The sequence below is a fragment of the Zingiber officinale genome, chromosome 1B (assembly GCF_018446385.1).
Source record: "Zingiber officinale cultivar Zhangliang chromosome 1B, Zo_v1.1, whole genome shotgun sequence".
Classification (NCBI taxonomy): Eukaryota; Viridiplantae; Streptophyta; class Magnoliopsida; order Zingiberales; family Zingiberaceae; genus Zingiber; species Zingiber officinale.
Window position 1 is genome coordinate 124,847,102 of NC_055986.1, and position 15,099 is coordinate 124,862,200.

At 35.6% G+C, this 15,099-nt stretch overlaps 2 protein-coding genes across 7 annotated transcripts; both read left to right on the forward strand.

Annotated features, from left to right (window-relative positions):
* The first annotated feature begins 182 nt into the window (after positions 1-182).
* LOC121977041 (cadmium-induced protein AS8-like) lies at positions 183-6,354 on the forward strand. 5 transcript variants are annotated; one of them, XR_006110725.1, is made up of 6 exons: positions 183-724; positions 810-939; positions 1,018-1,112; positions 1,262-1,329; positions 4,006-5,357; positions 5,860-6,354. XR_006110725.1 is itself a non-coding variant. In XM_042529551.1 (6 exons), the coding sequence occupies exons 4-6, from the start codon at positions 1,324-1,326 to the stop codon at positions 6,135-6,137; spliced, it is 531 nt and encodes a 176-aa protein (XP_042385485.1). In that variant the 5' UTR covers positions 183-724; positions 810-939; positions 1,018-1,112; positions 1,262-1,323; the 3' UTR covers positions 6,138-6,354. The 5 variants fall into 5 exon arrangements, 3 of the variants coding, with proteins under 3 accessions (XP_042385485.1, XP_042385476.1, XP_042385467.1); XM_042529551.1 differs by having other exon boundaries at positions 5,111-5,357; XM_042529542.1 differs by having other exon boundaries at positions 1,028-1,112; positions 5,111-5,357.
* Positions 6,355-7,947: 1,593 nt separating this feature from the next.
* On the forward strand, positions 7,948-14,854 carry LOC121977064 (actin-related protein 7-like). Of its 2 annotated transcripts, none has more exons than XM_042529580.1 (7): positions 7,948-8,231; positions 8,384-8,602; positions 9,297-9,438; positions 10,476-10,546; positions 10,664-10,847; positions 14,259-14,326; positions 14,403-14,854. In XM_042529580.1, the coding sequence occupies exons 1-7, from the start codon at positions 8,154-8,156 to the stop codon at positions 14,553-14,555; spliced, it is 915 nt and encodes a 304-aa protein (XP_042385514.1). In that variant the 5' UTR covers positions 7,948-8,153; the 3' UTR covers positions 14,556-14,854. The 2 variants fall into 2 exon arrangements, with proteins under 2 accessions (XP_042385514.1, XP_042385504.1); XM_042529570.1 differs by having other exon boundaries at positions 7,953-8,231; positions 10,302-10,546.
* The last annotated feature ends 245 nt before the right edge of the window (positions 14,855-15,099 follow it).

Sequence of the window (15,099 nt, forward strand, 5' to 3'; positions counted from 1 at the left end):
TGATAAGAAAATTTTATGGACTTTTAGAAATTTTTCTGGAATTTTTCGAATACCATATGAATGAGTTTACGGGGATAAAAAAATAGGATCCAGAAAAACCTGTTTAGACTATCCCATTTTAACGAGAAAATATTTATTTTCTAAATTCTTTTTCCTTCTCTATTTCTTTTTCTTTTCTTTTCCTTGGTTTCCTTTCCTTCCCCGCCGAAGCCTCGCGTGCCCGACACCTCGCCCGTGCCTTCTCTTCTCTCGATCGCCTGCCCTAACCGCACATCTCCACAAAATCGCCCGGTGACGGTTCCATCCTTCTCCTTCACGAACTCGCCAGAAGCCGAGCACCTCCCCTCTACCTAGCACCGGAGCCCTAGCTCTCGATCCGCCGCCGACCGATTGCCGTCCTTGTCGCAGCACCTTAGCGCCACCACCGTCCCGGCGCCACTTCCTCTTCCTCTGCCATAGCCCTAGTTTCCACTGCTGCCCGTTGCTAGCCAAGACCCGAGCAGTGCCGATCAAGCCGACTCTCCTTTCCTCTGCCCTAGCGACGGCAGACGGCCGTCCCTCTGCCGACCATCGCTGGAGACTGTCTCTTTTTCCCGATTAGCCGTGAGCCACAGTGTAGAGCCACTTCTCGCAACAAGCAGCCAAGATTGTTGTTGTGCCCCGGATTTCCTCTTGCTGCCGGATCCAAACCAAGGCAGTAGTGATTCGGCAGTGTGACAGCAGGGTGAGGGTTTAGATTTTTATCTTGTGTTATGTTCTTGTCCTATATCTACCGTGGATCATCACTAAATGTTGTTCTCCATTTATAGAGGGTTGCAGGTTTGATCAGTAGCATTACTGCTCTACTGATTTCGGGTTGGCAAGTGCTGTGGGGTTGCTCTTGATTCTGGCAGCAACCATTTCGGCTGTGTATCATAGTAGTAGTTTGGTGAAAAGAAGGTAAGGTGCTCAGGTTATTTTGGAAATTTGGTTACCGAATTGGAAATGATTTCTTGAGTTTCATTTTGATACGGACAGTGAAGTGCAGGTGATTTATTGGGTTCCAACAGTTAATCCTATTCCAGCAGCAATATCCCTAGCAGTGGATCATTATTAGGGACTGTGAGTTTAAGGTATGGTTCATGTATCGAATTATTGATAAATTGGATTACTAGATGGTTAGATTTATTAGGGTTTTACCCTAATTGAGTCTCAAGGATTTTTATTTGGTTATGCATTTGAGTTGTAGCTAAATAAAAATGTATGTATGTTGGTGACACAGGACTTTGACGCGAGACGAATATCTTGACATCGGATTTGGACTGGATATGATCCTTATATTTGATGCGGGTACTTTTGACTTTATGTCTTTGATATGCATAGTAGTGAATTTAACAAGTAGCAATAATTATGTTCTCTTATTTGTTTCGGTTAATCACTACCCGATACCTGTTACATGATTGGTTGATTGCTTGTTTTGCATCTCATGTATTCCTTACCTGTTGATACATGCTTATAGGGGTAGTGATACACCATGCTTCACCATGTTCAGGACCTAGGTTTTATACCTTCAGTGTACCTTTGATTTGATTCGTTGACCTATGGTACACTTTTATATATATATGGATATGTAGAAAGTTTCAGATTGTCCGCCGTACAGGGGAGATGTTGTGGAAATTTCTTCAGACAGGGACTCCTCCGGGGCGTGACAGTCTTTCTATCATTGAACTATTGTGGAGCGAAGTGTTTGCCATTTCCTTTTTCTTCTTTTGGACAAGATATAAATCTGTACAATCGTAATTAGTCGTTTACCTAGGAACAAAGTCAACTTATTTGCATGCAAAAAGAATACAATATCCTCTAAATACACACAAGAATAAAAGGGGTTATTTAGTTGATGGATTTGGGAATGAGGGAATAGAATAATAGTAAAAGATAGTGTTTGGATTGTGAGTTTGAGAATGATAATTTAAAAATGATTTTTAGATTTATAGGAATCAACTAAACTCATAATTTATTCTCATTTCTATTCTCATTCTATCTTACTATTAAATTTATACTCATAGTCATTTAATCAAATGCCACCTAAATGAGTGATTAGTGTAAAAACTCGAGGATGGAACTCAATGACTCGAGTCCTTGCCATATCTGTTGTGAAAGCCAACCATAGAAAACTGGTATTTCGAAGAGGAGACGATCTGATGGTGCAGACTGAAAGAGAACTCGAAGCAACTGCATTGCCATTTCCGTGTGGCATGTGAAAGAATTGTAGAACTGTTTTACATATAAATTAATTGAAATTATACCGAGGAATTCAATTAATTTGGCATGTGAAAGAGTTGTAGAACTGTTTTACTTTTATATATATATATATATATATATAAGTATTCACTGGGTATAATATATGTATTTAGGGTTTCAAGATTTAGAAAAGATTTAAAAAATAAAAAAAATAAATTGAGGCCCTTAGATTTGATCCAAAAGATTCAATGCTGCTAAAAAAAATTATCCAAGGCACCTCTAATGCATGGAGGCACTTAGGGCATGAACGAATCTGTAGGAAGTGGTCCGCAGCATATCAATTATATATATATATATATGTATATATATATCGATCTCGTACTTGACTAGGTGTGCGGAGTGTCCGAATGTTTGTAAGAGTTACGGACGGGAGTCGTGAACGGAAATCGAATCCTTTAGACTATAGGAAATGATTTTTTTTTAAAAAAAAGTGCCTATGAGTTGCCATTATTAGTAGACTCTCGACATGAAGTTCTTGTGGAGTTTGAAGGACTCAATGAGTGAAGAACTCAATGACATAAAAACATTATTCGATTGGTACAGAACAACTTCCTAGAGCTTGGTGCGTTAGGTGCCTATGAGTTGTCTACGTTGAAGTGTACGACGCGTTTAACAAAGTAGGGCAACGGTTATATTTAAATTATAATTGAAATATTTGTATTATTTAATAATTAAGATCTATGAATTATATAATATTTAGCTCATATGTTTGTTTATTCGCCTTGGCAAGGCAACGAGTTCATTGACATGCCGATAAATAAAATATTTTAGTTCAAAGAACTTAAAATGCAAGATTAAGGAACGAGCTAATTAATCAAAATAAATTACGTGCATTTATTAATAATTATACACCAAATAAATCACCATCTTTTGAATAAAATGAAAGAATCACGGGTAAAATGTGCTCTATAAAATTTGAGGTAAATTGCATAAAGGCAAAATATTGAATTACAATAATTTGAATTTAAGTATTTATAAAATAACTAAAAAAATTAAATTTTAGAAAACATCTAAAATATATAAAAAAATTCTTAATATTTAAACTGATTTTTTTTTAAAACTACTAAAAATAATATAATCGAGGGTGGAGGGCAATTTGGAAAATACAGGATGATCGAGGGTGGTTTTACCGAACAAGAAAAACAAAGGAAGATGCTTGAGCTCCCCAGGGCAACCACTGTCCCCGGATAAGAATGGCGGCAAGGGATCCTCTGCCAATCCCCCCCTTTGGATACGCGTACTCTCTCGCATGACCCAGGTACAATCCAAGGATAGAGGTCTCCATGTCGATCTAAGTCTGGTGAGCAGTAGATCCCTCTTGCTTCTCTTCTTCACCCTGATTTGTTCTTTCCTATGAGGTGAACCGCATCCGTGTTTTATCTCAATCGTTCCAAGATTACTTTTTTAGCCTGTGATAATACATTTTTACCAGTTCCCTTTGCTACAACCATTACTATTACAGATGAAGGATACTAATAATACAAATGGGGAATGTATAGATGATAGTTATATCACGATTCCTAATTCTTTGAGGTCAATGGGGAATGAATAATGTCCTATCCTTTAACAACCTTCTCATCGAGTTTGTGTTTTCTTCTTAACACAGATTTGTCTTGTTCTGTCTTAACATTGATTATTCTGTTTATAATTGTTATTTTTAAGTAAATTATCCCTTATTATTTATATTGTTATGTCATATTTATAACCTTATGTCATTGAGTTCAGATTTGGGAATCATCTCATATGTATGAGTTTGTGCCGGTGGTAAGATTGATACCAGATTACCAGCTTTCTAATGTTACAAGTACTTTGCCGAAATTGCAAATTCTTTTTGAAAAAAAAAAATGTTCTTGCTCTGTAAGACTGAAGTTTTTGATCATTTACGAAGTGGTATATTAAGATAGATTACTTCTCCAGAAGACTTCTCTGATATACTGGTGGAATTTGTTTGTCGTTTGTGTACACATTGGAATCTTATATATTTTGAAGAAGGGTAACTGTAGCTAATTGCTTAGAGTGGGAAATTTTTTTGTATTGCCCCAGTTTCTAATGATATGTTTTATGACGGAGAGAGTGATGATGAAGCTTCCCCTTTAATCTTATAATATGGGAGAAATTTTACCATATGAAACATGGTTTTCTTCTTGCTATATTATCCTTGATGAACATCCTTGTTATGTGGTTTTCATTTTGGATGTCAATCAGTGCCTTCGATTGGTAGCCTGTACAGATTGTCTGCAAAGGCTTTTTTTATGGATTCTATACTCAGGTTTCTAGTTGTCCTTGCACAATCTGAGGTGAAGCAATGTGCCAAAGATGATGTCTCTGGAGCTAATGGTTGTGTGTTTGGATTAATTTGTGTTTACACAGGTGTAAAAACATCCATATGAATTATCCGCACCCCTATAATAAAATGGCATATACTTAAGCCATGGTATGAGTTAGTTAATCTTTGCATCCTTCTTATTCAAACAAAATCATCACCAAATAAATAAAAAAGAGGCATAAAAGGGCCTAAACTGGGAAGGAAAGAGTAATACATTTAAGTCAATCAAGCTTAGCCTCAATATTGGTTAAATTTGTTGATCATGAGTATAAATTTGGTGGAACTCAATTAGTTCTGATTGCTGCAAACTAATTCCATATCCATACATCGAACCTTTAGTTGGACCATGTCAGTTATTATATATAACTAATTCTTCTCAGATAGATCATGTCAGTGACTTATCACGTATACTTGATTCCTCCTAACTAAAGCATTAATATCATGTCTCACCTTTGTGGTTCTTTATTTGAAAGACGAGCATCAAATAATTGACTCTTCCTGCAGCTTCTTATGATAATTAAAGGGCTCTTCAGGAGGTATGAGAGATGGAATCCTGTACACCCCACTATTGGCACATTTTGGGGAATGGGCATAGGTGTGGGATGTGGCGTGGGATGGGGTCCTGGTTTTGGTCCTGAGGTCATTGGATATGTCGGGGCAGGCTGTGGTGTAGGATTCAGCGTGGGCATTACTCTGGCTGGTATCGGTGTTGGCCTTCCCCGCAATGACCTTTTTCAAATCCTATACAATGGTATGTCTCTATCCTTGTCTTGTTTTCCTAAGTGTGACTATCCCCTTATCATTTTATATCTTTACAGTACTAAACATCCATCAATCTTTTGGTTAGGAAGCGAATAACCCCCACCACAGAACTAACCTATACCCATTTTGTGCATCTTTTTTATGCTAGTATGTTCAATGTTGTAATCTATCACTTTGGATATGTAAGAATGGTAATAGTCGATAGGTCATGGTAGCCTTTGGTAACAATATTTTCTCTACTAGTAAATGATCTTGGAATCGATACATTAACCAAACATAGAATAGCAATTTGTTCTCAAGGCCTCCCTAGTAACTTAACAATCAGTGTAGAACAGGAACAATATCTGAGATGTCGATTCCACATTATGTTTTATAACTGCTGCAGTAATCTTCTATCCAATTGGAACTTGTTTAATTCATGGCATAAGTTACGAAAGATAAGAATGGATACTTGACATGGACTAGAAATGTATGATGAGGAATGTTTTCAGCTACTACAACAAAGGCTGCTCCTTTCGACATGGCAAAGTCTTCCACATTTATCGTCATGAAGGGCGTCGCAGAGGATAGTTTGAACTTTGTTGCACCTCATATATCTTTTTTGAGGAAAGAAACTAGCTGGAGGCTCTCGAAGCTCAAGTCAAATATTCATGTACAGGGAACTGAGTTAAACAAACTTAACACTGTAGTATCAAAGAAGATTCAGTCTACTTTAGAGTGTTTAGAAGCCTTCAAACAGAATGTCTGGCAGCCTCCAAAGGATCAATAAGCAGATTGCAAGTGTTCAATCTTTGGATGTGTGAGCTTCATCTTTGGTATACAAGGCTAATTTGTATGAAAATTTTTAAGTGTAGAGGCAGCAAAATTCAAGATGGAGCTACATGTTCCTTCAATTTCCCTTCTTAATTTGCAGATATTTAGACCTACAAAATTCTGAAGTCTTTAATAAATTAAGCACAGAAACATCTATTATTTTTTTTTTAGTTTAGATTGATGCAATTCAGCTGTTTTTTAAGCATGTGTTATGCATGTTCATTGTTTCCTATTTCAAGTTTTTTTTTTAATTCTATTAAACAATTTTCTTAAAATTAAGTTTTAGTATGAATCCTTTTTGTGCACTTGAAATTGTCATTTACATATAGATTGTATAGTTTTTTTTAAAATTTTTTTCCTCTAATGATTATTCAAATTAATTAAATTAACTTTTATTAGATTAGTTAATATTTTTTATTCTTCTTCTATGTTTTATATGTTCATTCTTGATCTCCTAGATTCAACTCTTGATTGTTAAAAATTATCATAAAAATTAGTTTACGGATTTAAAGATTACACTAAACAGTGAGTGCAGAATTTAACTAATATATAAATATATATATTTTTAATAGATTTATTTTAAAAAAAAATAAAATTTTGAAGTAAATAGTTAATTAATTAATTTAAAGAATATGTAATTTAGATCAATATTAATTTTTGTTTTTTAATAATGCAGGTGTCCATTCTTACCTTCTATCTAGAAGGCGATGAGTCTCATCTTATATAAGTTTTCCATTGATATGCAAGGTGGATCATAAAAATACTATAATAAGGTTTTAACAATGGACTCTGCCTCATCGTTATCCTTATAAGACATTGAATCATGGGCTTTTTCTATCTATGAGTACTTTGGCCTCCGACCATGCAATTTAATTTTTTTCATTAAATTCAGCATCGGCACATATTCTAAACGAGCATCGAATCATGACATCCAAATTTTGTCGTTTGTAAAATTTAAAAATTTCATTAATTTTTTTTTATAATTGTGTAGATGAGGTTGAGATTTTAAATTAAGAATAAGTTTGAATTTTCAAATCTGTTTTTTCTTTTGAAGGTGAAGTCAATAATTAATGCACATAATTGATCATTTTTAAATAATTTAAAAATAAATTATTTGATGAGTTAATTATAATATTTTAATTTATAAATAATTAGTAATAATTAAAATTATATATATATATTTTTTAAAATAAATATATTTGAGATAAGTTAAAAAAATATAAAAATGATTATAATTAAATTAAATTAAATTTATAAAATAATTAAATATTAAAGAAAATGATAAATTATATTAAATTAAAAATTATTTAATTTATTAATTGTTAATTATAAATAAATTAAATTAAAGATTATAATTAATTAAAATATCAAATGAAAATTATATAAAGATATTAAATGAAAAAATTATATGCAGGTTTTTTTTTAATTGTGAAGAGAATAGTAGATTTGTATTGAAATTGATGTAATATGTATGGAGTCATGTAACTACATGTGGAGAGAATTATAAAAAAAAAAGTTCACTCAAAATTAAAATATTTTAATGAATTTTTATAATATTGACGTGACATGTTAAAATTTAAAAAAAAATCATTTAAAATTTTAACGATCGTATTAACCGTTGAATCATACCGGTAAGGATAACTAAATTCATATTTAAAAAATATTAAATCAAATAATATTAAATATGGACCATCGATTTAGTGCTATGAAAATTCGAGAAATGCTAATGGTGAGTGATCTCGAAGCTAGCATCCCCAAGTTGAAAGATGCAAGGGTAGAGTTGCAGAAAGGGCAAGCACGATTAAAAGATGCGAGGGCAGAATTGTAAAAGTGAACTGATGAAAGGAGAGGGAGTAAACGAGCAACGCCGACGCGTGACCCGCGAGGGCATCTCGAACTAGGGTTTTACTGCCCCAAGAAGAATCGTTGTGGAATCGCAAGCTTTGGGCTATAAATTTCTTGCTCCAAATCGATGGAGGCGGTGGTAGTTGATGCTGGATCCAAGCTGCTCAAGATCGGCTTCGCTTCACCCGATCAAGATCCCGCCTTGGTTAGCATTTTGACGATTCTATTTGTTTTTCCGTTTTCTTCTTCATATGAACGCTTTGATTCAATTTTAGCTGACTTTGGTGGTATTTATCCGGGTGGGTTTGTTGGTTTACTATATCCTCATCCTTGGATTTCTTTTGGAGCATGATGTAGATAATGCAGACCAAGATGAAGCGCGTGCTGGAGGATGGAGATGGTGGTGGCGATGTATTGATGGTTGAGGAGGTGACGGCGGATCCTGTGGTGAGGGGGTTTATCAGAGACTGGGATGCTATGGAAGACTTGCTTCGGCATGTTCTTTACATTGACCTTGGTTGGGAGGTTGGAGATGAAGGGCAGATTCTGTTCGCCGAGCCGCTCTTCACCCCGAAGGTTTGTGAATGCAACCACTGTGTGCAGTTTTCAAGGAAAGTATGTTTCCTGATTATTCACCATCTATTCCTGATTAATTGACAGATTGGAGCAGTACACAAGTTTATTGAATTGTATTCAGTGTACATTTTGAGTTCACAGCAGTATCTGTTCAAGATGGAGACTTTGAACCATGCTATATGCAATTTAGAAATTTGACGTTTTCTACACAGAAACTTTATAATAGTGTTTTTTTATGTTTTGCATGTACTTCTGCTTCTAATGTTAAGGTTATGTGTTATGCAATGGAAACTGATACAATATTGACAAAACTTAATACTCTCCATCATATGTGCATACTTGTCTGATTATAGATAATGATATAATAGGAGATAGAGTTCAATGGCGTAAAATGATCCACATAGCTGACTCCACCTAGTGGGATAAAGCTTGGTTGTTATTGTTGTTGTTGTATTAGTTTCCTTCTTGATATATTGGGAAAATGATTATGCTGGTATGTTGTCTTCATTTCTTCATGCTTGTTTACATATCATGTATGTTTAATATCGTCCATTGAGAAAATGAGCTAATATTCTCTAGTTTTAGTATAGTGTTTTGAATCCAAGTTGGCCACACCTGGAACTTACATAATGAACTAACTGTTTTTTATTTAATTTTATTTATTGCTCATGTACATATTGGCATGCTTTTGCAGGCTATTAGAGAACAACTAGTGCAACTAATGTTTGAAACGTTCAATGTTTCAGGCTTTTATGCCTCTGAACAAGTGGTATTATCACTTTATGCTGTTGGACGCATCTCTGGATGCACTGTTGATATTGGCCATGGGAAAATAGGTATTCAATTAGTGGGAACTAGTTGCTAGTGTCTGATTATTGTTATACATAGTTGCAAGGACTACATTTTCATTGGTTTATAGATTAGTTTTTTTAAATTTTTGGCTATCAACAAGTCCATTCTTATGCAAAAAGACAACTTAAGCTTGTTTTCCTTGCTCACCCTAAACTATTTACCACTATAAGTGATGTAAATATGCAACAAATCAGTGCTGCCACAATGGCAGTTAGATGGGGATAATTGACCTTTTTTCTCATCTTTTTGTAGCTTGTTTTTGAATTTATTCTGATTCAAGGAAGCTATTACGACATGTCTAGTCTCCCAAATATTGGCTGATAAATTTTGAGGAGTCTATGCTGTCTGTTCATACATTTTATTTACTAACCTTTCCTTGAGTATTGTAAAGGGTTTTTTTTTTTTTTTTTCAATTTCCATAATGGTTCAGAATTCAGATCCTTAGTTTCTACTAATGTACTCTCATATTTCTGGTCACATTTCCATAATTCACCATTCTGAAAGTCTCCTAAGTCATCTGCAAAGTGCAAATTCATGTCTGAATTCACACACACAAACACACACACACACACATATATATATATAGGAATTTAAATATGATATAATAGATTTTAAGATTGAAATCATTCCTCTGAATCTCAAACTGAACTAGTTATTATGCATATTGAGAAAGTGAGACCCTCTTAGGTGCCTGCCATGGACTTGTGGAGCAATCTGAATTCATTCTGAGATAATTCAATATTTCTTTGTTTTGTTTTTAATGTTTGTAATGGCATCTACACTTTGTTTCTATGATTCTCAACTATCTATCAACTGTGTTGTTAATATGAACATTCAATCTCAACAGACATTGCACCAGTTTGCGAAGGTGCTGTCCAACACATAGCATCAAAAAGATTTCAGATTGGTGGAATTGATTTGACTAATTTACTAGCACAAAAACTTAAGAAATCTAATCCCTTAGTCAAGATTGACATTTCTGAGGTGGAGAAGCTGAAAGAGCAATATGCCTGTTGTGCAGAAGATCAAACTTCCTTTGAAGAAACAGAAAACAAATGCCCAACAGAGACTCACACCCTACCTGATGGACAGGTTTGTTGCTAGTTGATTTTCAGTCATAGAGATGATATGTCCATTTCTTAGCGCCTTTGCACTCTTTCCTAACCACTTCTGTAGACACTAAGTTTCTCAACATCTTTCATATGATAGACTATAACTATTGGACGAGGGGGCTATATTGTTGGAGAAGCTCTATTTGAACCATCTATCTTGGGTATAGAAGAGTATGGGATAGTTGAGCAGTTGGTTCGCAGCATATCAAGTGTTTCTTCTGAGAACCTTCGTCAATTGCTTGAAAATACAATGCTTTGTGGTGGTACAGCATCTATGACTGGTATGCATTCCTGCTCTTTGGATGTTCTGTTCTCATTATTCCAGAATACTTTTAACCTTAAGTAGAATGGTACCTTATGAGCCAATGCATCTCCATTCTCACATTCTTGCAAGAATCATTTATTTCTGCAAAATCAAGTTGATTTTTAATTCTGGTAGTTTCACCTGTTCAATTGCTGTCTCCAGGTTGGTGCTCATTCTAGTCTCTGTAAGAATCGATGATAAATTAATATGTTGCTTAATGTTTTAGTCCTTTATTTCTTAATTTGGATTTTCTATCTTGTTTTTCAATATATTCACTGTTGTTCCATATTCAAATTGCCTTTGAATTTTAAATTTTCAGCAATTTCCTATGACAATCTTCTTACTAGTTATTTAACTTATTTCTGGTGCATGAATAAAACACCAGTATTCTTTTGAATAAATCGCTATAATATACGATTTCCCTTAATGGTGTTTCCGAATAGCATGGAATCATAACAATGAAGTGATGGTGGTAACAAAAAAAAGCCTTGATAGAAAATCAACAATGCCAGAACATAAATGGGATTTAAGAGCTATCACTTGGTAAAACCGAATAAGAGATGGGGGGAGATTGCTTGACTATGTGATGAAGAGACCCATGGTTGATGAAGAGGGTAATATTGTAATTCCATTTTATTTCCATCTTTTCCCTTTCTCTTCTTTGGCACAAATAAAACTTTTCACCTTCTCTTTCTGCTTCCTTTTTTCCCTATCTTCCTTTCCCTTCAGATTCCATCTTTCAAAGCTTTCAATCCTCATTAATCATCATCATATTTTCTATCAAATTCCAGTTTCAAGATTTACCAAGCAGGAAGTTGATTGCACTAGTGATTTCTCCTCACTTTCAACTATCAAAACTGCCATTTGGGTAAATGTTTCAGATTTGTAGGAGTTGAGCCTTTCTGATTGCCAACCTCAAAATCTGCTAATTTTACGCAAAGCTTTGCACTCTTTCACCGTTACCGCCACCATGGTAAGCTTGTCTAGTCCTTACTAGACTCCTCATCATGGCCTTCGTGCCTCACAATCAACTACAATGGATGTTGCTGACCTCTGTTATGCCATGCTTGCCTCATGATCAACTTTGATGGATCTTTCTGGTGTCGTCTTCTGCTTATATATATCCGTTTAATTTCAGTTGATGAAATCAAATAGAATGATCATTTTCATTCTTGTGTTGGTTTCAATGGAGACGAAGACAAGAATAAATTTTCACAATGAAAGGAGTCTTAGTGTAATGGTAAAGTTGTTACCTTGTGACCTAGTGGTTACGTCTTTGAGTCGCTCAGCCCCTTGCAATGCAGGTAAGGCTGCGTATAATAGATCTTTCTCCGGGATCCCACATTAGTCGGAGCTTTGTACACCCGTCTGTCCTTTTTTTTATAAAACATCACTTTAGTTAATAAATATTGCTTCATCTGACCTATTCAATAAGTAACATTGCATGGGTCATATGATCCCTCATCCAGCTTGCCTTATTTGTTTAGTCTGTTTTGCTTGTTAGCCCGTTCATCCTTCCCCCCTGCTTGCCTAATCAACTTGCCTGATACACTAGGTATGCCTAGTCCTTTGACCCATCCAGGCTACTCAATTCATATGGCCTCTCCGACTCACTTGGTTTGCTTGGGTCTGTTAAGCCCATCCAGCTCACTTGATTTGCTACCCCTCTCACCCTTCAGTTCATATTGTCTATTTGGCTCGTTTAATTCACTCTGTTTGTTTGGCCCATTTAGTCTCTTTGGTTCGCTCAGCTCATTTAAAAAATCCCTATACACTTGGTTCATCAACTCGCACAAACATATACGGAATGGAATAACTGTTCTGGCCTCGTGTAAGCCTCAATGATCGATGGAAATTGATGGAACATCTAGCTCCATCTTGAATTTTGCTGCCTCTACACTTAAAATTTTTCATACAAATTAGCCTTGTATACCAAAGATGAAGCACACACATCCAAAGATTGAACACTTGCAATTTGCTTATCGATGCTTTGGAGGCTGCCAGACGTTCTGTTTGAAGGCTTCTAAACACTCTAAAGTAGACTGAATCTTCTTTGATACTACAGTGTTAAGTTTGTTTAACTCAGTTCCCTGTACATGAATATTTGACTTGAGCTTCTAGAGCCTCCAGCTAGTTTCTTTCCTCAAAAAAGATATATGAGGTGCAACAAAGTTCAAACTATCCTCTGTGACGCCCTTCATGATGATAAATGTGGAAGACTTTGCCATGTCGAAAGGAGCAGCCTTTGTTGTAGTAGCTGAAAACATCCGTCATCATACATTTCTAGTCCATATGTCAAGTATCCATTCTTATCTTTCATAACTTATGCCATGAATTAAACAAGTTCCAATTGGATAGAAGATTACTGCAGCAGTTATAAAACATAATGTGGAGTCGACATCTCAGATATTGTTCCTATTCTACACTGATTGTTAAGTTACTAGGGAGGCCTTGAGAACAAATTGCTATTCTATGTTTGGTTAATGTATCAATTCCAAGATCATTTACTAGTAGAGAAAATATTGTTACCAAAGGCTACCATGACCTATCGACTATTACCATTCTTACATATCCAAAGTGAGAGATTACAACATTGAACATACTAGCATAAAAAAGATGCACAGAATGGGTATAGGTTAGTTCTGTGGTGGGGGTTATTCGCTTCATAACCAAAAGATTGATGGATGTTTAGTACTGTAAAGATATAAAATGATAAGGGGGTAGTCACACTTGGGAAAACAAGACAAGGATAGAGACATACCATTGTATAGGATTTGAAGAAGGTCATTGCGGGGAAGGCCAACACCGATACCAGCCAAAGTAATGCCCACGCTGAATCCTACACCACAGCCTGCCCCGACATATCCAATGACCTCAGGACCAAAACCAGGACCCCATCCCACGCCACATCCCACACCTATGCCCATTCCCCAAAATGTGCCAATAGTGGGGTGTACATGATTCCATCTCTCATACCTCCTGAAGAGCCCTTTAATTATCATAAGAAGCTGCAGGAAGAGTCAATTATTTGATGCTCGTCTTTCAAATAAAGAACCACAAAGGTGAGAAATGATATTAATGCTTTAGTTAGGAGGAATCAAGTATACATGATAAGTCACTGACATGATCTATCTGAGATTAGTTATATATAATAACTGACATGGTCCAAGGAAAGGTTCGATGTATGAATATGGAATTAGTTTGCAGCAATCAGAACTAATTGAGTTCCACCAAATTTATACTCATGATCAACAAATTTAACCAACATTGAGGCTAAGCTTGATTGACTTTAATGTATTACTCTTTCCTTCCCAGTTTAGGCCCTTTTATGCCTCTTTTTTATTTATTTGGTGATGATTTATTTGGTGATGATTTTATTTATTTCTAGGTTTTGAAGAACGGTTTCAGAAAGAAGCAAATTTGTGCTCCTCGTCCATCCGCCCATCTCTCATAAAGGTATCTGTTGACAATCTGCACTTCCCATTTTGATATTCATCTGGACACTCCACTAATCATTTCTTTGTTCCTTCAGCCCCCAGAATACATGCCAGAGAATTTATCAAAGAACTCAGCCTGGATGGGCGGTGCCATATTGGCTAAAGTTGTTTTCCCACAGAATCAGCACGTAACCAGGGGAGATTACGATGAGACGGGACCAACAATCGTTCACAAAAAATGCTTCTAGGCCTAGTTGAACTCACTCTGGGTGAGCGTCATTGTTGCCGCATCATCGGCTAAAGTTCCTTAGAAACAGCAAGTCACGGAGGGAGATTACAATGACCACCCACAACTGATCATAAAAAATTGCTTCTAACCTGGCTCATCTATTAATTTAGATAATTTATGTTTGTAACTCTATTTTCTTGTTGCCAACGACAAGGAATGTACTGTAGAATTAGAGTCTTTCTATCATTGAACTATTGTGGAACGAAGTGTTTGCCATATCTGTTGTGAAAGCCAACCAAAGAAAATTGGTATTTTGAAGAGGAGACGATCTGATGGTGCAGACTGAAAGAAAACTCGAAGCAACTGCATTGCCATTTCCGTGTGGCATGTGAAAGAGTTGTAGAACTGTTTTACATATAAATTAATTGAAATTATACCGAGGAATTCAATTAATTTGGCTAGAGAGATCCTCTTTGTCAAATTGCACTGCATTGCAAATTGGCAGTACCAATCAAATCAGTGAAACATAAGAGATGAAAGAATGTGACTTCACCAAATTTAGT